Source organism: Salvelinus alpinus, chromosome 5 (genome assembly GCF_045679555.1).
Source record: "Salvelinus alpinus chromosome 5, SLU_Salpinus.1, whole genome shotgun sequence".
Classification (NCBI taxonomy): Eukaryota; Metazoa; Chordata; class Actinopteri; order Salmoniformes; family Salmonidae; genus Salvelinus; species Salvelinus alpinus.
The window spans coordinates 10,719,460-10,742,315 of record NC_092090.1 but is presented as its reverse complement, the minus strand read 5'-3'; the positions used below and the strand labels follow the sequence as shown (position 1 = coordinate 10,742,315).

The 22,856-nt window shown below is 43.3% G+C and overlaps 1 protein-coding gene across 3 annotated transcripts in view; it reads right to left on the bottom strand.

Moving 5' to 3' along the window:
• dis3l (DIS3 like exosome 3'-5' exoribonuclease) overlaps positions 1-22,856 on the bottom strand; it is a 37,978-nt gene that overhangs the window by 3,019 nt on the left and 12,103 nt on the right. For all 3 annotated transcript variants that reach the window (XM_071400544.1, XM_071400545.1, XM_071400546.1), the window contains 15 exons: positions 22,287-22,454; positions 19,110-19,188; positions 18,005-18,181; positions 17,304-17,473; positions 17,033-17,194; positions 10,882-11,141; positions 7,214-7,306; positions 6,432-6,586; positions 5,107-5,185; positions 4,851-4,980; positions 3,518-3,678; positions 2,783-2,937; positions 1,258-1,436; positions 858-1,003; positions 28-199 (listed from right to left, as the gene is read on the bottom strand). In XM_071400544.1, coding sequence (XP_071256645.1) covers positions 28-199; positions 858-1,003; positions 1,258-1,436; positions 2,783-2,937; positions 3,518-3,678; positions 4,851-4,980; positions 5,107-5,185; positions 6,432-6,586; positions 7,214-7,306; positions 10,882-11,141; positions 17,033-17,194; positions 17,304-17,473; positions 18,005-18,181; positions 19,110-19,188; positions 22,287-22,454 — 2,286 coding nt within the window. The remainder of the gene's footprint in view (positions 1-27; positions 200-857; positions 1,004-1,257; positions 1,437-2,782; positions 2,938-3,517; positions 3,679-4,850; positions 4,981-5,106; positions 5,186-6,431; positions 6,587-7,213; positions 7,307-10,881; positions 11,142-17,032; positions 17,195-17,303; positions 17,474-18,004; positions 18,182-19,109; positions 19,189-22,286; positions 22,455-22,856) is intronic.

The window sequence follows — 22,856 nt, the reverse complement described above, 5'->3', positions numbered from 1 at the left end:
TTTGTAAAGTAATTGAGTACAACTCACGGTGATGTGTTGGAACAGGTTGAAGGTGGAGGTGCCAGCAGCAGTAGTGGTAGTGATGTGGTCCAGGTATCTCTGTAGAGAACCAGTCTGCCAGTCACATCCTCCATCCTGTCTCTCACTCACCACCTGGCCCTCTCTGTTCTTCAGGTACACTGCCCCCTTCAGGCCATACCTGGGAACACACACAGTTGTCAGTGTGTTACAGTAGTCTTTTTAATCAACCTATTTATGGATATTGTTTGAGGAATATCTCAACATAAATCCCTGTACAGAGTATAGTGATTTCTACTGTATGTTTTTGCTCAGTTCAATGCTAGCCTGGTCTGAGATCTATTGGTGCTGTCTTGTCAACTCCTATGATTTACTGGTTGGCAATGACCATATGAGTTGGTAAGACAGCGCCAACAGATCTGGGACCAGTTCTACTGTTATGACCTCACTGTTATGACCTCACTGTTATGACCTCACTGTGATATGAAGACCAGTTCTACTGTTATGACCTTACTGTTATGACCTTACTGTTATGACCTCACTGTGATATGAAGACCAGTTCTACTGTTATGACCTTACTGTTATGACCTTACTGTTATGACCTTACTGTTATGACCTTACTGTTATGACCTCACTGTTATGACCTCACTGTTATGACCTTACTGTGGTATGAAGACCAGTTCTACTGTTATGACCTTACTGTTATGACCTCACTGTGATATGAAGACCAGTTCTACTGTTATGACCTTACTGTTATGACCTCACTGTGATATGAAGACCAGTTCTACTGTTATGACCTCACTGTGGTATGAAGACCAGTTCTACTGTTATGACCTTACTGTGGTATGAAGACCAGCATGCCGTTGGCTCTGATGGTGTAGATGACCGCGTCGGCCACACAGCGCTCGTCTGTCTCTGGCTCTTTGTCTCTGAAGTAGAGACACTGGAAAAGCTCTGTGGACACCTTCTGGGCATGCTGTGCTGCCTAGGGGGTCAGAGGGTAGAGGTCAGGGGATACCCATCCTCACAGGGGACTTTCTACAGTAAAAGACTCCACACACTGTGCTCTATGCTCCCATGTCATTTATTGAAACAACGTTGACCCTTAGGTCTTCATCACCCCCAAGTCGTCCATTAGGAGATGAATAAAATAGCAGAAGTATGACATCTTCTCTCATCGGATCTTATTTTGTTTTTTTAATGCTATTGTGGATGTTTAGTATTGCTACGATTACTGACCCTGTTCTTGTTGTTGATTTGCTGAGCCACCTCCTCCAACTCTTTGTTACTGGCTAAGGCCTTGGCTGGCCCCGCCCCCTTCTCCATGGCGATGGCTGCGGTGAGCAGGCGGTGGACGATCATGTCGGCATAGCGACGGATGGGAGAGGTGAAGTGGGTGTATCGTTCCAGAGCCAGACCTGAAGGAAGGGTTAGGGTTAGTGGGTCATCTCTGTCCAGATATAACCTGAAGGAAGGGTTAGGGTTAGTGGGTCATCTCTAAAGGTAAACACATCATCTCTGTCCAGATATAACCTGAAGGAAGGAAGGGTTAGGGTTAGTGGGTCATCTCTGTCCAGATATAACCTGAAGGAAGGGTTAGGGTTAGTGGGTCATCTCTGTCCAGATATAACCTGAAGGAAGGGACACAGAGGTAAACACATCATCTCTGTCCAGATATAACCTGAAGGAAGGGACACAGAGGTAAATACATCATCACTGTCCAGATATAACCTGAAGGAAGGGTTAGGGTTAGGGTTAGTGGGTCATCTCTGTCCAGATATAACCTGAAGGAAGGGTTAGGGTTAGTGGGTCATCTCTGTCCAGATATAACCTGAAGGAAGGGACACAGAGGTAAACACATCATCTCTGTCTAGATATAACCTGAAGGAAGGGACACAGAGGTAAACACATCATCTCTGTCCAGATATAACCTGAAGGAAGGGACACAGAGGTAAACACATCATCTCTGTCCAGATATAACCTGAAGGAAGGGACACAGAGGTAAACACATCATCTCTGTCCAGATATAACCTGAAGGAAGGGTTAGGGTTAGTGGGTCATCTCTGTCCAGATATAACCTGAAGGAAGGGTTAGGGTTAGTGGGTCATCTCTGTCCAGATATAACCTGAAGGAAGGGACACAGAGGTAAACACATCATCTCTGTCCAGATATAACCTGAAGGAAGGGACACAGAGGTAAACACATCATCTCTGTCCAGATATAACCTGATGGCCCTTCCTCCTGGGCCCTGAGAGTAGATCTGTCCAGATATAACCTGGGCCCTGAGAGTAGATCTGTCCAGATATAACCTGATGCCCCTGGGCCCTGAGAGTAGATCTGAAAGAACTGGAGAGGTATTTAGTGATAGCACTGTGATAGCACTGGTCCTGATGACAATAGTTACCATAGTGATAGCAATGGTCCTGAGGACATTAGTTACCATAGTGATAGCACTGGTCCTGAGGACATTAGTTACCATAGTGATAGTACTGGTCCTGAGGACATTAGTTACCATAGTGATAGTACTGATCCTGAGGACATTAGTTACCATAGTGATAGCACTGGTCCTGAGGACATTAGTTACCATAGTGATAGTACTGGTCCTGAAGACATTAGTTACCATAGTGATAGTACTGGTCCTGAGGACATTAGTTACCATAGTGATAGTAGTGGTCCTGAGGACATTAGTTACCATAGTGATAGTAGTGGTCCTGAAGACATTAGTTACCATAGTGATAGTACTGGTCATGAGGACATTAGTTACCATAGTGATAGTACTGGTCGACAGGGCAGGCTCCGGTAGAGAAGTAGAGGGCATTAGACATGGCCATGGTAGCCATCACCCTCAGCAGCCGGTTCACCAGCGGGTCCCGGGGGTCCACGGCCCGGTCCAGGGAGTCAGCCAGGGCCTTGTTTGACCTGGGACAGGGAGTCAAGGTTATGGGTTGAACTTTACTGCTATTTGTCATTTGATCTAGCCTGTACGTTTTAATTAGTTGTTCTTTTGGTTGACTGGTGTGCAGACATGGGATCAAACACATTTGTCAAATACTTGGAGTTTTCACTTTTGGGAGTATTCCATTCGTTCCATTGCACAAGGCAAAACTACATAAAGTGCAAGTCAATAATTTGACATATTTAATATGATACATGTCTGTTCCATGTCTCTGTTCAAAGACGATAATAATTCCATGCATATCGATAGTTCAATGGCTTATAACACAGTTAATAGAAGTGTTATTAACACAGCTTATAACCTGTACCTGGTGTCTATGTGTAGTTAAATGGCTGGTTAGTTAGTGACACCATAGTAACAGTATACCTGGTGTCTATGTATAGTTAAATGGCTGGTTAGTTAGTGACACCATAGTAACAGTATACCTGGTGTCTATGTATAGTTAAATGGCTGGTTAGTTAGTGACACCATAGTAACAGTATACCTGGTGTCTATGTATAGTTAAATGGCTGGTTAGTTAGTGACACCATAGTAACAGTATACCTGGTGTCTATGGTGAAGCCGCGTGCCCGGGCACTGTCCTGTAGCTGGTTGAAGAACTCCTGGCGTGGGGGCGGGTGGTGGCGCAGCAAGGCCTGCTGGGGGAAACTCTCCTGGATCTTACGGGCCACCCAGTGGTTGGCATAGATCATGCACTCTGCCACCTGGAAACACACCCGTCTCCATCTTGTTAGCTAGGATGTTCATTGGCTAGCTCCTTGATAGGAACGACAAGCAGGATTCGTTGGCTAACATGCTATGGTTACTTCTTCAAATAGTCAGTTACAACAACAAACATGACAACAACAAACATTACAACAACAAACATTACAACAACAAACATTACAACAGTCAAACATTACAACAACAAACATTACAACAACAAACATTACAACAGTCAAACATTACAACAACAAACATTACAACAACAAACATTACAACAACAAACATTAGCAACAGTCAAACATTACAACAACAAACATGACAACAGTCAAACATTACAACAACAAACATTACAACAACAAACACTACAACAGTCAAACATTACAACAACAAACATTACAACAGTCAAACATTACAACAACAAACATTACAACAGTCAAACATTACAACAACAAACATTACAACAGTCAAACATTACAACAACAAACATTACAACAGTCAAACATTACAACAGTCAAACATTACAACAGTCAAACATTACAACAACAAACATTACAACAACAAACATTACAACAACAAACATTACAACAACAAACATTAGCAACAGTCAAACATTACAACAACAAACATGACAACAGTCAAACATTACAACAACAAACATTACAACAACAAACACTACAACAGTCAAACATTACAACAACAAACATTACAACAGTCAAACATTACAACAACAAACATTACAACAGTCAAACATTACAACAACAAACATTACAACAGTCAAACATTACAACAGTCAAACATTACAACAACAAACATTACAACAACAAACATTACAACAACAAACATTACAACAACAAACATTAGCAACAGTCAAACATTACAACAACAAACATTACAACAACAAACATGACAACAGTCAAACATGACAACAACAAACATTACAACAACAAACATTACAACAACAAACATGACAACAGTCAAACATTACAACAACAAACATTACAACAACAAACATTACAACAACAAACATTACAACAACAAACATGACAACAGCCTAAATCACAATTGTAGGTATGTTTTATTTCTTCAACGTAACCTTTCTTTTGTGGCACAAGAAAACAGTGAACAGAAATATGAATTCAAACGTCTGTTGCTACAATGTTTAGTTACTCACCGTCTCATGGACCTCCAGTGGTTGTCTGGGCACCAGGGCTGTGATGTTCTTGTCCTCATCCAGCTGTGCCCTCACCTCTACCCCCTCCAGCTCCAACGCTCCTCCCTTGTCCCTCTGGGCACGCAGCTGTCTGGTGGACAGATGTATGGTGTATTTATGTCAGTGTTATCTAATCATTCTTTAACAATGATTAACAGAAACCCTCTTCTGGCCACGTGGGTGAGACAGTGATTAACAGAAACCCTCTAGTACCCACCTGGCCATGTGGGTGAGGGTCTCCAGGGCCTGGGTGAGCTGGGCCAGCTTGGCATCCCTCTCCCCAGGTGGTAGCTGGGCTATAGAATAAGAAGAAGAAGAAGAAGAATATAACTTTATTGACAACACAATGAAGAAATGACTTTGGCTTCACAATAAAATGAATGAAACCAGAACATACAAACACATGTGTTCTATTCCCTCTGTAGTGCACTACTATAGCACCCTATTCCCTCTGTAGTGCACTACTGGAGAAGGGTAGTGCACTACTTTAGACAGCCTGGAGAAGGGTAGTGCACTACTTTAGACAGCCTGGAGAAGGGTAGCTAGTTCTGGGACCTCTGTCTCCTCTCCATTCAGCAGTATTAAAACATGATGGTACCTAGTTCTGGGACCTCTGTCTCCTCTCCATTCAGCAGTATTAAAACATGATGGTACCTAGTTCTGGGACCTCTGTCTCCTCTCCATTCAGCAGTATTAAAACATGATGGTACCTAGTTCTGGGACCTCTGCCTCTCCATTCAGCAGTATTAAAACATGATGGTACCTAGTTCTGGGACCTCTGCCTCTCCATTCAGCAGTATTAAAACATGATGGTAGCTAGTTCTGGGACCTCTGTCTCCTCTCCGTTCAGCAGTATTAAAACATGATGGTACCTAGTTCTGGGACCTCTGTCTCCTCTCCATTCAGCAGTATTAAAACATGATGGTACCTAGTTCTGGGACCTCTGTCTCTCTATTCAGCAGTATTAAAACATGATGGTACCTAGTTCCGGGACCTCTGCCTCCTCTCCATTCAGCAGTATTAAAACATGATGGTACCTAGTTCTGGGACCTCTGTCTCCTCTCCATTCAGCAGTATTAAAACATGATGGGTACCTAGTTCTGGGACCTCTGTCTCCTCTCCATTCAGGAGTATTAAAACATGATGGTACCTAGTTCTGGGACCTCTGTCTCCTCTCCATTCAGCAGTATTAAAACATGATGGTACCTAGTTCTGGGACCTCTGTCTCCTCTCCATTCAGCAGTATTAAAACATGATGGTACCTAGTTCTGGGACCTCTGTCTCCTCTCCATTCAGCAGTATTAAAACATGATGGTACCTAGTTCTGGGACCTCTGCCTCCTCTCCATTCAGCAGTATTAAAACATGATGGTACCTAGTTCTGGGACCTCTGCCTCCTCTCCATTCAGCAGTATTAAAACATGATGGTACCTAGTTCTGGGACCTCTGTCTCCTCTCCATTCAGCAGTATTAAAACATGATGGTACCTAGTTCTGGGACCTCTGTCTCCTCTCCATTCAGCAGTATTAAAACATGATGGTACCTAGTTCTGGGACCTCTGCCTCCTCTCCGTTGAGCAGAGCCTGGGCCAGTTCATAGTAAAGCTGGTAGGATGATTGGATTAGTGTACGACCGTACCACACCTTGTTCACCGCCAGGGTCTGGGCATCCAGGTCCCACATGACGCTCATGGCATACCTGGACACACAGACACGCACAGATGGACACACGGACACGCACAGATGGACACACGGACACGCACAGAGGGACACACGGACACGCACAGAGGGACACACGGACACGCACAGAGGGACACACGGACACGCACAGAGGGACACACAGACACGCACAGAGGGACACACAGACAGTTGTTAATGAGGCACGGACATACAGCCTCAGTCTACTGGATAGTTCCAACCAACGTTATGAGAGTGACCTAAGACTAAATGAATCATCCTGATAAACTTCACTGAGGTTTACAGAGCAGAGGTCAGAGGTCAGTGTGTTGTGGTGTCAGTAAGTGTTGTTCCTTCACCTGTCCACTCCTCCCAACAGAGAGCAGAGGTCAGTGTGATGTAGTGTTGATGTCTCACCTGTCCACCCCTCACAACAGAGAGCAGAGGTCAGTGTGATGTAGTGTTGATGTCTCACCTGTCCACCCCTCACAACAGAGGTCAGAGGTCAGTGTGATGTAGTGTTGATGTCTCACCTGTCCACCCCTCCCAACAGAGGTCAGAGGTCAGTGTGATGTAGTGTTGATGTCTCACCTGTCCACCCCTCACAACAGAGGTCAGAGGTCAGTGTGATGTAGTGTTGATGTCTCACCTGTCCACTCCTCCCAGCAGAGAGCAGAGGTCAGCACTGAGGACAGCAGGCAGCATGTCATACCTGCGGTCGGCCAGGTAGTACGTGGTGGCCCTGATGAGAACATGACAGGAGAAAGAGTTACTGGAGCTAACACAGTCACCAGCAGGGGGCGACTGACCCCACAACATCAGACCATACTGACTGTCAGACTGGGGGAGGGAGACGGACGGGAGGGACATGCCAGAACCGTTGACTTAGGGAAAGTGGGTATTCTAGGGTCACTTTAAGGGAGGAGTTATCCATGATTCACCAAATTATATTTTGAAAGAGGAAGCAAAATATTTTAAGCATATGTTTGTTTTCATTCTCCTCCATTTCCACTGAATGATGTTAAGGACTTCAATAAAATCATTTCAGTGTGTAAAAACACCAGGGCTTGATGGTATACCAGTAGAGGGATATCAGACCTTTTTTTGATGCACTCAAAAGAGTACATTATTAGCGTGTTTTAATTACTCTTATACAAACGGTAGACTTTCAGGTACTCAACAAGAAGGTCTGATTTCATTACTACTAAAACAGAACCCAGGTGGGAAATATAAAGATCCAGTCCATTTAAAACACTGGAGGCCTCTAAACACTTCAATGTTGGGATGTGAAAATCCTGGCAAAATGCAGAGCACATAGAATAAAAAAGGTTTTTACCAAATATTGTTCATCCTGATCAGACAGTTTTTTTTTTACATGGATGATATATTGGAGATAATATACGACACTTACTTGAAATAATTGAACATTATGAAACATCGAAGATACCAGGTCTGGTCTTCATAGCAGATTTTGATAAAGTACGACTAGAATTTATGGATTACTTTAATTTTCGTGAATCTCTTATACAATGGGTTAAAGTTATGTATAGCAACCCCAGATGTAAAATAGTAAATAATAGTTACTGTTCAGAAAATATAGAGCTTTTAAGAGGAGTAAAACAAGGCTGTCCGTTGTCTCCATATCTATTTATTATGGCCAATGAAATGCTAGCTATTAAAATGAGATCCAACAAGAACATCAAGGGGCTAGAAATCCAGGGGATAAAAACTAAAGTGTCAATGTATGTTGATGACTCTGGATCCCTGTACAGTCTCATTGAATATCTTGGTCACTTTTCTAGCCTCTCTGGATTAAAACCTAATTATGACAAGTGTACCATATTACGTATTGGATCGTTAATTTTTTTTAGTGTTTACACTACCTTGTAGTTTACCAATAAAATGGGCGGATGGTGGAGTAGACATACTTGGTATTCACATCTCAAGAAATATAAATTAACTTACCACAATTAATTTCAATAGAAAGTTAGCAAAAATAGATAAGATTCTGCAACCATGGAGAGGTAAATACTTGTCTATTTATGGAAAAATCACATTAATGAACTCTTTGGTCCGATCACAGTTACCTTACTAATGGCACTGCCAACTCCGGACGACTCATTTTTTAAATCATATGAGCAAAAAAATATTTCATTTTATTTGGAATGCTAAGCCAGACAAAATTAAATGTGCCTATTTATATAATGAATATGAGTTTGGGGGGATAAAATTATTAAATATTAAAGCTTTAAACCTCTCACTAAAAGCTTCACTCATACATAAATTAAACCCAAAATGGTTCTTCAGTAGATTATTAAGAAAAGCTCGTCCTTTGTTCAAAAATGGCTTTTTTGCCTTCATACAGATTACAACTTCTCATTTCCGACTAATTGGAAAGGAAATGTTGTTTAAAGTATCGCCCTTTCTTAAACAAGCCATACAAAGCTGCCTACAATTTCAGTTTTATCCTCCAGAAAATATAGAACAAAGATTACAACAAATGTTATGGTTAAACTCAAATATACTGATGAATTAAAAACCATTCTTTATCGATTTTTGTTATTTTTTAAACTGGTGTTATATTTATTAATGATATTATGAATAGAAATGGAGGAGTTATGTCACATATGCAGTTATTGAATATATATGGGAGTATCTGCTCAATCCATACTTATAATCAACTGATTGCAGCACTACCACAAAAATGGAGGAGGCAAGTGGAAAGGGGAGAAAGTAGGGAACTTGTTTGTCTGCCATATATTAAAGATACTAATTGGCTGAAAGGAACTGACATAAATAGAAAAATATACCAGTTTCATCTGAGGACAGAAATGTTGACAGCTGTGCCATTACAGGTTGTAAAGTAAATAGGAAGAGATTTGTGATGTACTGATTCCATGACACATGGTTTATGAACTGGTACAAAACACTACACATGATTCAACACTTCAAGGTTTTCAATTTAAGTTATTGTATAGAATTCTTGCCACCAACAGAATGCTATGTATATATATATGGGGCATACAACAATCTCAGCTCTGTAGATTTTGCTGCGAAGAGACAGAATCACTAGATCATTTATTCTGTTATTGCTCCTATGTAGCTTGTTTCTGGTCACAGGTTCATGAATGGTTAAAAAAAATCACAACATGCACTTAAAATTAACCTTACAAATAGCAGTGTTGGGCGATCTGGACAGCCATAGTCAATAAATAATACAATAATACTGGTAGGAAAGGTTTTCATCTTTAGCTCATAATCTGTAGATAATATCTGATTAGAAAGGTTCAACATGTATGTAAAACATCACAGCACAATTGAAAAATATATGGAACATGGAAACCAAATGAGGATGGTCTATGGTGATAGGTGGGATGGGCTGAGAGTGGCTGAGGGTTGGGATTGGCTGAGGGTTGGGATTGGCTGAGGGTTGGGATTGGCTGAGGGTTGGGATTGGCTGAGGGTTGGGATTGGCTGAGGGTTGGGATTGGCTGAGGGTTGGGAGTGTTTGAGGGTTGGGATTGGCTGAGGGTTGGGATTGGCTGAGGGTTGGGAGTGTTTGAGGGTTGGGATTGGCTGAGGGTTGGGATTGGCTGAGGGTTGCGATTGTCTGAGGGTTGCGATTGTCTGAGGGTTGGGATTGTCTGAGGGTTGGGATTGTCTGAGGGTTGGGATTGGCTGAGGGTTGGGATTGGCTGAGGGTTGGGATTGGCTGAGGGTTGGGATTGGCTGAGGGTTGGGAGTGTTTGAGGGTTGGGATTGGCTGAGGGTTGGGATTGGCTGAGGGTTGGGATTGGTTGAGGGTTGGGATTGGCTGAGGGTTGGGAGTGTTTGAGGGTTGGGATTGGCTGAGGGTTGGGATTGGCTGAGGGTTGGGAGTGTTTGAGGGTTGGGATTGGCTGAGGGTTTGGATTGGCTGAGGGTTGGGATTGGCTGAGGGTTGCGATTGTCTGAGGGTTGCGATTGTCTGAGGGTTGGGATTGGCTGAGGGTTGGGATTGGCTGAGGGTTGCGATTGGCTGAGGGTTGGGATTGGCTGAGGGTTGGGATTGGCTGAGGGTTGGGATTAAAGAGTTTGTTTGGTAATGTGTTATTGTTATGTGATTATTGTTATATTATTGTCATGCTTTATATCAAGGTACCGGGTATGTAAAACATATGTATATGTAGCAAAACATCTGTAAAAAAAAAACAGAAAATATATGTCCTCCAAAGAGGGGGGGTGGTGGAGGGTTAATACATGTTTTCTTTATTTAAATAGAGGGAGGACCTGGCCCATGCCTCACAGACACTCAAACACATTCCCTCTCCCTCTCACCTAGCGCGAGCCTCCAGGTCCGTCAGCGACCCCTCTTTAACAAAGTGTGTGACGTCAGCGATGTGAACGCCCAGCTCTAACCTCTGACCCCCCGGGCCGGGGGGGAGGCTGCGTATGGACAGGGTGTCGTCTACGTCCTCACAGCCCCGAGGGTCGATGCTGAACACCAGGTGGGTTTGTCTCAGATCCCGTCTGGTAATCACCTCAGCAGGGTCTACTGACCAGGGGCTCTCAGGGGAGGACACTGGCATCTCAGCGAGCTAGATACACACAAACAGAAGTGCAGTGTGTATCAACATACAGAGACATGCAGACACAAACCAAGAAATATACATTTAAAAAATAAAAAGCCTAATTTCTACATAGGTACTCCGCTGCATCTACAGGGTCTCCCGGCAAGACACGTTTATTTTATTTTATTTATTTATTTCACCTTTATTTAACCAGGTAGGCAAATTGAGAACACGTTCTCATTTACAATTGCGACCTGGCCAAGATAAAGCAAAGCAGTTCGACACATACAACAACACATAGTTACACATGGAGTAAAACAAACATACAGTCAATAATACAGTGAAAAATAAGTCTATATACAATGTGAGCAAGTGAGGTGAGATAAGGGAGGTGAAGGCAAAAAATATATATATATAAATAAATAAAAATATAAAAAGGCCATGGTGGCGAAGTAAATACAATATAGCAAGTAAAAAAAAAAAAAGTATAGTAGAGATAGAAAAAGTAGAGATAGAAATAATGGGGTGCAAAGGAGCAAAATAAATAAATAAATACAGTAGGTAAAGAGGTAGTTGTTTGGGCTAAATTATAGATGGGCTATGTACAGGTGCAGTAATCTATGAGCTGCTCTGACAACTGGTGCTTAAAGCTAGTGAGGGAGATAAGTGTTTCCAGTTTCAGAGAATTTTGTAGTTCGTTCCAGTCATTGGCAGCAGAGAACTGGAAGGAGAGGCGGCCAAAGGAAGAATAGGTTTTGGGGGTGACCAGAGAGATATACCTGCTGGAGCGCGTGCTACAGGTAGGTGCTGCTATGGTGACCAGCGAGCTGAGATAAGGGGGGACTTTACCTAGCAGGGTCTTGTAGATGACCTGGAGCCAGTGGGTTTGGCGACGAGTATGAAGCGAGGGCCAGCCAACGAGAGTGTACAGGTCGCAGTGGTGGGTAGTATATGGGGCTTTGGTGACAAAACGGATGGCACTGTGATAGACTGCATCCAATTTATTGAGTAGGGTTTTGGAGGCTATTTTGTAAATGACATCACCGAAGTCGAGGTTTGGTAGGATGGTCAGTTTTACAAGGGTATATTTGGCAGCATGAGTGAAGGATGCTTTGTTGCAAAATAGGAAGCCAATTCTAGATTTAACTTTGGATTGGAGATGTTTGATGTGAGTCTGGAAGGAGAGTTTACAGTCTAACCAGACACCTAGGTATTTGTAGTGGTCCACATATTCTAAGTCAGAGCCGTCCAGAGTAGTGATGTTGGACAGGCGGGCAGGTGCAGGCAGCGATCGGTTGAAGAGCATGCATTTAGTTTTACTTGTATTTAAGAGCAAATGGAGGCCACGGAAGGAGAGTTGTATGGCATTGAAGCTCGCCTGGAGGGTTGTTAACACAGTGTCAAAAGAAGGGCCAGAAGTATACAGAATAGTGTCGTCTGCGTAGAGGTGGATCAGAGAATCACCAGCAGCAAGAGCGACATCATTGATGTATACAGAGAAGAGAGTCGGTCCAAGAATTGAACCCTGTGGCACCCCCATAGAGACTGCCAGAGGCCCGGACAACAGACCCTCCGATTTGACACACTGAACTCGATCAGAGAAGTAGTTGGTGAACCAGGCGAGGCAATCATTAGAGAAACCAAGGCTGTCGAGTCTGCCGATGAGGATGTGGTGATTGACAGAGTCAAAAGCCTTGGCCAGGTCAATGAATACGGCTGCACAGTATTGTTTCCTATCGATGGCGGTTAAGATATCATTTATGACCTTGAGCGTGGCTGAGGTGCACCCATGACCAGCTCTGAAACCAGATTGCATAGCGGAGAAGGTATGGTGGGATTCGAAATGGTCGGTAATCTGTTTGTTGATTTGGCTTTCGAAGACCTTAGAAAGGCAGGGTAGGATAGATATAGGTCTGTAGCTGTTAGGGTCAAGAGTGTCCCCCCCTTTGAAGAGGGGGATAACCGCAGCTGCTTTCCAATCTTTGGGAATCTCAGACGACACGAAAGAGAGGTTGAAAAGGCTAGTAATAGGGGTGGCAACAATTTCAGCAGATAGTTTTAGAAAGAAAGGGTCCAGATTATCTAGCCCGGCTGATTTGTAAGGGTCCAGATTTTGCAGCTCTTTCAGAACATCAGCTGACTGTATTTGGGAGAAAGAGAAATGGGGAAGGCTTGGGCGAGTAGCAGAGGGGAGGGCAGTGCTGTTGACCGGGGTAGGGGTAGCCAGGTGGAAAGCATGGCCAGCCGTAGAAAAATGCTTATTGAAATTCTCAATTATAGTGGATTTGTCGGTGGTGACAGTGTTTCCTATCTTCAGTGCAGTTGGAAGCTGGGAGGAGGTGTTCTTATTCTCCATGGACTTTACAGTGTCCCAGAACTTTTTTGAATTTGTGTTGCAGGAAGCAAATATCTGCTTGAAAAAGCTAGCCTTGGCTGTTCTAACTGCCTGTGTATATTGGTTTCTAGCTTCCCTGAAAAGTTGCATATCACGGGGGCTGTTCGATGCTAATGCAGAACGCCATAGGATGTTTTTCTGTTGGTTAAGGGCAGTCAGGTCAGGAGAGAACCAAGGGCTATATCTGTTCTGATACTGTTTATGGAGGTAAGCACAACAATTTACATCTTAGTGCAAAGACTGACTTTACCATAACCGACCTGGATACAGTTCCCTATGAGGATGGTATATTATACTATAACTGGATACAGTTCTCTATGAGGATGGTATATTATACTATAACTGGATACAGATCTCTATGAGGATGGTATATTATACTATAACTGGATACAGTTCTCTATGAGGATGGTATATTATACTATAACTGGATACAGTTCTCTATGAGGATGGTATATTATACTATAACTGGATACAGTTCTCTATGAGGATGGTATATTATACTATAACTGGATACAGTTCTCTATGAGGATGGTATATTATACTATAACTGGATACAGTTCTCTATGAGGATGGTATATTATACTATAACCTACCTGGATACAGTTCTCTATGAGGATGGTATATTATACTATAACTGGATACAGTTCTCTATGAGGATGGTATATTATACTATAACTGGATACAGTTCTCTATGAGGATGGTATATTATACTATAACCTACCTGGATACAGTTCTCTATGAGGATGGTATATTATACTATAACTGGATACAGTTCTCTATGAGGATGGTATATTATACTATAACTGGATACAGTTCCCTATGAGGATGGTATATTATACTATAACCTACCTGGATACAGTTCTCTATGAGGATGGTATATTATACTATAACCAACCTGGATACAGATCTCTATGAGGATGGTATATTATACTATAACTGGATACAGTTCTCTATGAGGATGGTATATTATACTATAACTGGATACAGTTCTCTATGAGGATGGTATATTATACTATAACTGGATACAGTTCTCTATGAGGATGGTATATTATACTATAACTGGATACAGATCTCTATGAGGATGGTATATTATACTATAACTGGATACAGTTCTCTATGAGGATGGTATATTATACTATAACCTACCTGGATACAGATCTCTATGAGGATGGTATATTATACTATAACTGGATACAGTTCTCTATGAGGATGGTATATTATACTATAACCGACCTGGATACAGTTCTCTATGAGGATGATATATTATACTATAACTGGATACAGTTCTCTATGAGGATGGTATATTATACTATAACCTACCTGGATACAGATCTCTATGAGGATGGTATATTATACTATAACTGGATACAGTTCTCTATGAGGATGGTATATTATACTATAACCGACCTGGATACAGTTCTCTATGAGGATGGTATATTATACTATAACTGGATACAGTTCTCTATGAGGATGGTATATTATACTATAACCTACCTGGATACAGATCTCTATGAGGATGGTATATTATACTATAACTGGATACAGTTCTCTATGAGGATGGTATATTATACTATAACCGACCTGGATACAGTTCTCTATGAGGATGGTATATTATACTATAATCTACCTGGATACAGTTCCCTATGAGGATGGTATATTATACTATAACTGGATACAGTTCTCTATGAGGATGGTATATTATACTATAACTGGATACAGATCTCTATGAGGATGGTATATTATACTATAACTGGATACAGTTCTCTATGAGGATGGTATATTATACTATAACTGGATACAGTTCTCTATGAGGATGGTATATTATACTATAACTGGATACAGTTCTCTATGAGGATGGTATATTATACTATAACTGGATACAGTTCTCTATGAGGATGGTATATTATACTATAACTGGATACAGTTCTCTATGAGGATGGTATATTATACTATAACCTACCTGGATACAGTTCTCTATGAGGATGGTATATTATACTATAACTGGATACAGTTCTCTATGAGGATGGTATATTATACTATAACTGGATACAGTTCTCTATGAGGATGGTATATTATACTATAACCAACCTGGATACAGATCTCTATGAGGATGGTATATTATACTATAACTGGATACAGTTCTCTATGAGGATGGTATATTATACTATAACTGGATACAGTTCTCTATGAGGATGGTATATTATACTATAACTGGATACAGTTCTCTATGAGGATGGTATATTATACTATAACTGGATACAGATCTCTATGAGGATGGTATATTATACTATAACTGGATACAGTTCTCTATGAGGATGGTATATTATACTATAACCTACCTGGATACAGATCTCTATGAGGATGGTATATTATACTATAACTGGATACAGTTCTCTATGAGGATGGTATATTATACTATAATCTACCTGGATACAGTTCCCTATGAGGATGGTATATTATACTATAACTGGATACAGTTCTCTATGAGGATGGTATATTATACTATAACTGGATACAGATCTCTATGAGGATGGTATATTATACTATAACTGGATACAGTTCTCTATGAGGATGGTATATTATACTATAACTGGATACAGTTCTCTATGAGGATGGTATATTATACTATAACTGGATACAGTTCTCTATGAGGATGGTATATTATACTATAACTGGATACAGTTCTCTATGAGGATGGTATATTATACTATAACTGGATACAGTTCTCTATGAGGATGGTATATTATACTATAACCTACCTGGATACAGTTCTCTATGAGGATGGTATATTATACTATTTACTGGATACAGTTCTCTATGAGGATGGTATATTATACTATAACTGGATACAGTTCTCTATGAGGATGGTATATTATACTATAACCAACCTGGATACAGATCTCTATGAGGATGGTATATTATACTATAACTGGATACAGTTCTCTATGAGGATGGTATATTATACTATAACTGGATACAGATCTCTATGAGGATGGTATATTATACTATAACTGGATACAGTTCTCTATGAGGATGGTATATTATACTATAACCTACCTGGATACAGATCTCTATGAGGATGGTATATTATACTATAACTGGATACAGTTCTCTATGAGGATGGTATATTATACTATAACCGACCTGGATACAGTTCTCTATGAGGATGATATATTATACTATAATCTACCTGGATACAGTTCCCTATGAGGATGGTATATTATACTATAACTGGATACAGTTCTCTATGAGGATGGTATATTATACTATAACTGGATACAGATCTCTATGAGGATGGTATATTATACTATAACTGGATACAGTTCTCTATGAGGATGGTATATTATACTATAACTGGATACAGTTCTCTATGAGGATGGTATATTATACTATAACTGGATACAGTTCTCTATGAGGATGGTATATTATACTATAACTGGATACAGTTCTCTATGAGGATGGTATATTATAACCTACCTGGATACAGTTCCCTATGAGGATGGTGTATTATACTATAACCGACCTGCGCCTCAGAGAAAGGAGGTACGTGGATACAGTTCTCTATGAGGATGGTTTGGACCTCCGTCTCCAGCTCCCCAGCCCGGCCCAGAACCCTGACACTGTGTCCGTTAGGGTAGAGGGAGGTGCTGTCCCACGAGTCCAGACGCACTATCACCCGGTGATCCTGGAGAGACGGGGGAGATGACAAGCTTCATGTCCTTTCAACAGTCAGAGACTTAAAGCAAGCTCACCTGATTCAACCACTCTTCTAATCATCAAGTCCTTGGTCTGACCTGTAGTTTGTCAGCCTGTTGGGTGCTGATTCGGATCTTGGGGATGCGTTGGTCCCAAGGCGTGGCCAGGATACGCTGGGAGTTCCTGCTCTGGGATTGGGTCTCCTCCTTGGGGGGAAAGGTCACGACATAGTCCCTCCAGTTCCTCTGAAGGATCCCTACCACACGACCTGGAGGGAGGAGGGAGGGGGTGAGAGAGGTAGGGAGGGAAATAGAGGGAGGGGAGAGAGAGAGAGAGGGAGAAGATAGAGAGGAGGGGGCGAGAGAGGGAGAAGGAGGGAGAAGAGAGAGAGGAGGGGGAGAGAGAGGGAGAAGGAACGAGAAGGATGGAGAAGAGAGAGAGGGAGAAGGAGGGAGAAGAGAGAGGAGGGGGAGAGAGAGGGGAGGGGGAGAGAGAGGAAGAAGAGGGAGAAGGAGGGAAAAGAGAGAGAGGAAGAGGAGAGGGAGAGAGAAGAGAGAGGAGGGGAATAAATGATGTTACATTAATGTTATTCTAGTCTTTATACTGTATGTACTGTCTAGTATCTCATCCATTCAGTCTAGGAAAGACAGAGGTGAGCAATTGAGACAGGAATTCAGACGTTAGGTCAGTAGTGTGTGTGTGTGTGTGTGTGTGTGTGTGTGTGTGTGTGTGTGTGTGTGTGTGTGTGTGTGTGTGTGTGTGTGTGTGTGTGTGTGTGTGTGTGTGTGAGTGTGTGTACCTGTGGCCATGGGTTGGCTCTGTGTTTCGTCTCCCTTCTCCTCCCCCTGTCCCTCCGTCAGGGCCGTGGTTCTCCCCCTCCACTCCCCCTTCGGCAACAGCTCCACGGCAACCATATCGCCGTGCACCGCCCGGTTCCGATTCTTCCCCCCACACACCAGCACATCACTGTTCAGCTCTGGGAGAGGATGTACAGTGAGCTCCAACAGTATTGGGACAGTGACACTGTTTGTTGTGTTGTTTTGGCTCTGTCCTCCAGCACTTTGGATTTGAAATTATACAACGATGATGAGGTTAATGTGCAGACTGGCAGCTTTCATTTGAGGGGATTTTCATCTATATATTTTTGTACATAGTCCCCCCCCCCCATTTTAGGGGACCAAACGTTTTGGGACAAATTCACTTCTATTTGTATTAAAGTTGTAGTATTTGGTTCATGGTACTCAATGACTACAACAAGCTTGTGACTCTACATATTTGCTGTTTGTTTTGGTTGCTTTTGTGCCCAATAGAAATGAATGGTAAATAATGTTTGATTGTAAATAAGAATAGTGTACATTAATGTGGATGTTACCATGATTAGGGATAATCCTGAATGACTTGTGAATAATGATGAGTGAGAAAGTGACAGACCCACAAAATATCCTACCCCCAAGACATGCTAACCTCCCCCCTATTACAATAACAAAGGAGCTTAGCATTTTTTTTTGGGGGGGGGGGGTATGATATTTGTGCGTCTGTAACTTTCTCTCTCATCATTATTCATGATTCCTGTAGGATTACCTGTAATCATGGTACCAGTAATAAACTCAACTGGGTCAGAACGTCTGCAGGTACTCCTGAACATAGAAACAGAAATCTCATTAGGCCCTGATTGACTTGAAAGGGCAGGGCCAGTTCTACTCATTCTAGTTCTGTGCTCCTGAAGACCAAGAGACATGCACAAGGTAACGATACACTGGTTGATAATACAGGAGATGTTTTATCCTGTGTTCAGTATGTGTAGGCTATGTGATCCCTGCGGGGGGAATTGAACACACAACCCTACACTGAAGGTCAAACAGAACAGTTTGAGGTCATAGGTCAGTTTTGGTTGTGGAACTCACCTGAGCTCTTGTTAGAGGAGCCCTCAAAGCGGACGAAGGCTTCATGCTGGGCCCTGTGTTTGTTCACATTCAGAGTGCCCTGGAATGGAAGGACAGAAAGACAGAAGACTTAGTACCTGGAATGGAAGGGAGGGACAGAAGACTTAGTACCCTGGAATGGAAGGACAGAGAGACAGAAGACTTAGTACCCTGGAATGGAAGGACAGAGAGACAGAAGACTTAGTACCCTGGAATGGAAGAACAGAGAGACAGAATACTTAGTGCCCTGGAATGGAAGGACAGAGAGACAGAAGACTTAGTACCCTGGAATGGAAGGACAGAGAGACAGAAGACTTAGTGCCCTGGAATGGAAGGACAGAGAGACAGAAGACTTAGTGCCCTGGAATGGAAGGACAGAGAGACAGAAGACTTAGTACCCTGGAATGGAAGGACAGAGAGACAGAAGACTTAGTGGCCTGGAATGGAAGGACAGAGAGACAGAAGACTTAGTACCCTGGAATGGAAGGAAGAGAGACAGAAGACTTAGTGCCCGGGAATGGAAGGACAGAGAGACAGAAGACTTAGTGCCCTGGAATGGAAGGACAGAGAGACAGAAGACTTAGTACCCTGGAATGGAAGGACAGAAAGACAGAAGACTTAGTGCCCTGGAATGGAAGGACAGAGAGACAGAAGACTTAGTGCCCTGGAATGGAAGGACAGAGAGACAGAAGACTTAGTACCCTGGAATGGAAGGACAGAAAGACAGAAGACTTAGTGCCCTGGAATGGAAGGACAGAAAGACAGAAGACTTAGTGCCCTGGAATGGAAGGACAGAGAGACAGAAGACTTAGTACCCTGGAATGGAAGAACAGAGAGACAGAAGACTTAGTACCCTGGAATGGAAGGACAGAGAGACAGAAGACTTAGTGCCCTGGAATGGAAGGACAGAGAGACAGAAGACTTAGTGCCCTGGAATGGAAGGACAGAGAGACAGAATACTTAGTGCCCTGGAATGGAAGGACAGAGAGACAGAAGACTTAGTGCCCTGGAATGGAAGGACAGAGAGACAGAAGACTTAGTGCCCTGGAATGGAAGGACAGACAGACAGAAGACTTAGTACCCTGGAATGGAAGGACAGAGAGACAGAAGACTTAGTGCCCTGGAATGGAAGGACAGAAAGACAGAAGACTTAGTACCCTGGAATGGAAGGACAGAGAGACAGAAGACTTAGTACCCTGGAATGGAAGGACAGAGAGACAGAAGACTTAGTGCCCTGGAATGGAAGGACAGAAAGACAGAAGACTTAGTGCCCTGGAATGGAAGGAAGGGACAGAAGACTTAGTACCCTGGAATGGAAGGACAGAGAGACAGAAGACTTAGTACCCTGGAATGGAAGGACAGAGAGACAGAAGACTTAGTGCCCTGGAATGGAAGGACAGAAAGACAGAAGACTTAGTACCCTGGAATGGAAGGACAGAGAGACAGAAGACTTAGTACCCTGGAATGGAAGGACAGAGAGACAGAAGACTTAGTACCCTGGAATGGAAGGACAGACAGACAGAAGACTTAGTACCCTGGAATGGAAGGACAGAGAGACAGAAGACTTAGTGCCCTGGAATGGAAGGACAGACAGACAGAAGACTTAGTACCCTGGAATGGAAGGACAGAGAGACAGAAGACTTAGTGCCCTGGAATGGAAGGACAGAAAGACAGAAGACTTAGTACCCTGGAATGGAAGGACAGAGAGACAGAAGACTTAGTGCCCTGGAATGGAAGGACAGAGAGACAGAAGACTTAGTGCCCTGGAATGGAAGGACAGACAGACAGAAGACTTAGTGCCCTGGAATGGAAGGACAGAGAGACAGAAGACTTAGTACCCTGGAATGGAAGGACAGAGAGACAGAAGACTTAGTACCCTGGAATGGAAGGACAGAAAGACAGAAGACTTAGTACCCTGGAATGGAAGGAAGGGACAGAAGACTTAGTACCCTGGAATGGAAGGACAGAGAGACAGAAGACTTAGTACCCTGGAATGGAAGGACAGAGAGACAGAAGACTTAGTGCCCTGGAATGGAAGGAAGAGACAGAAGAAAAAAATAAAACATTTAAAAAAAGTTATGTCATTTAGCAGACGCTCATATCCAGAGCAACTTACAGGAGCAGTTAGGGTTAAGTGCCTTGCTCAAGGGCACATCGACAGATTTCACCAAGTCAGCTCTAGGATTCCAATCAGCAAACTTTCGGTTACTGGCCTAACCGCTAGGCTAGCACCCAGCCCACATTGGCCTAACCGCTAGGCTAGCACCCAGCCCACATTGGCCTAACCGCTAGGCTAGCACCCAGCCCACATTGGCTTAACCGCTAGGCTAGCACCCAGCCCACATTGGCCTAACCGCTAGGCTAGCACCCAGTCCACATTGGCCTAACCGCTAGGCTAGCACCCAGCCCACATTGGCTTAACCGCTAGGCTAGCACCCAGCCCACATTGGCTTAACCGCTAGGCTAGCACCCAGCCCACATTGGCTTAACCGCTAGGCTAGCACCCAGCCCACATTGGCTTAACCGCTAGGCTAGCACCCAGCCCACATTGGCTTAACCGCTAGGCTAGCACCCAGCCCACATTGGCTTAACTGCTAGGCTAGCACTCAGCCCACATTTGCTTAACTGCTAGGCTAGCACCCAGCCCACATTGGCCTAACCGCTAGGCTAGCACCCAGCCCACATTGGCCTAACCGCTAGGCTAGCACCCAGCCCACATTGGCTTAACCGCTAGGCTAGCACCCAGCCCACATTGGCTTAACCGCTAGGCTAGCACCCAGCCCACATTGGCTTAACCGCTAGGCTAGCACCCAGCCCACATTGGCTTAACCGCTAGGCTAGCACCCAGCCCACATTGGCGGGACATTTTCATTTCACAGAAATTTGTCTTTTTTGGTGTTCACTTTTCCCCAGGGATGTCGTGTTTGTAGGCCTCAAAATGGCTGTCGAGGAGGACCTTCACATCTGAGTGAAGTCTCTCTCACACTCACACTCTCTCACACACACACACACACACACACACACACACACACACACACACACACACACACACACACACACACACACACACACACACACACACACACACACACACACACACACACACACACACACACACACACACACACACACACACACACACACACACCCTCCACCTACCTGTATGTATCGACCAGACTTAATGCCAGCCTCCAGGACCTCGGCAGGCAGGTGTTCAGTGTACTCTCTCTCCGTCCCCTCGCTCCCTTTCTCCTGCAGGGCCTGAGCGATGGAGCAGTACAGCTCCAGGGCAGCCTGCAGCTCCGGCCAGAACGTCTGCAGGTACTCCTGAACACAGAAACAGAAATCTCATTAGGCGCTGATTGACTTGAAAGGGCAGGGCCAGTTCTACTCATTCTAGTTCTGTGCTCCTGAAGACCAAGAGACATGCACAAGGTAACGATACACTGGTTGATAATACAGGAGATGTTTTATCCTGTGTTCAGGATGTGTAGGCTATGTGATCCCTGCGGGGGAATTGAACCCACAACCCTGGGTCTCACTCTTACCAACGGAGCCACACAGGACCAAATCAAATGTATTTATAAAGCCCTTCGTACATCAGCTGATATCTCAAAGTGCTGTACAGAAACACAGCCGAAAACCCCAAACAGCAAGCAATGCAGGTGTAGAAGCACGGTGGCTAGGAAAAACTCCCTAGAAAGGCCAAAACCTAGGAAGAAACCTAGA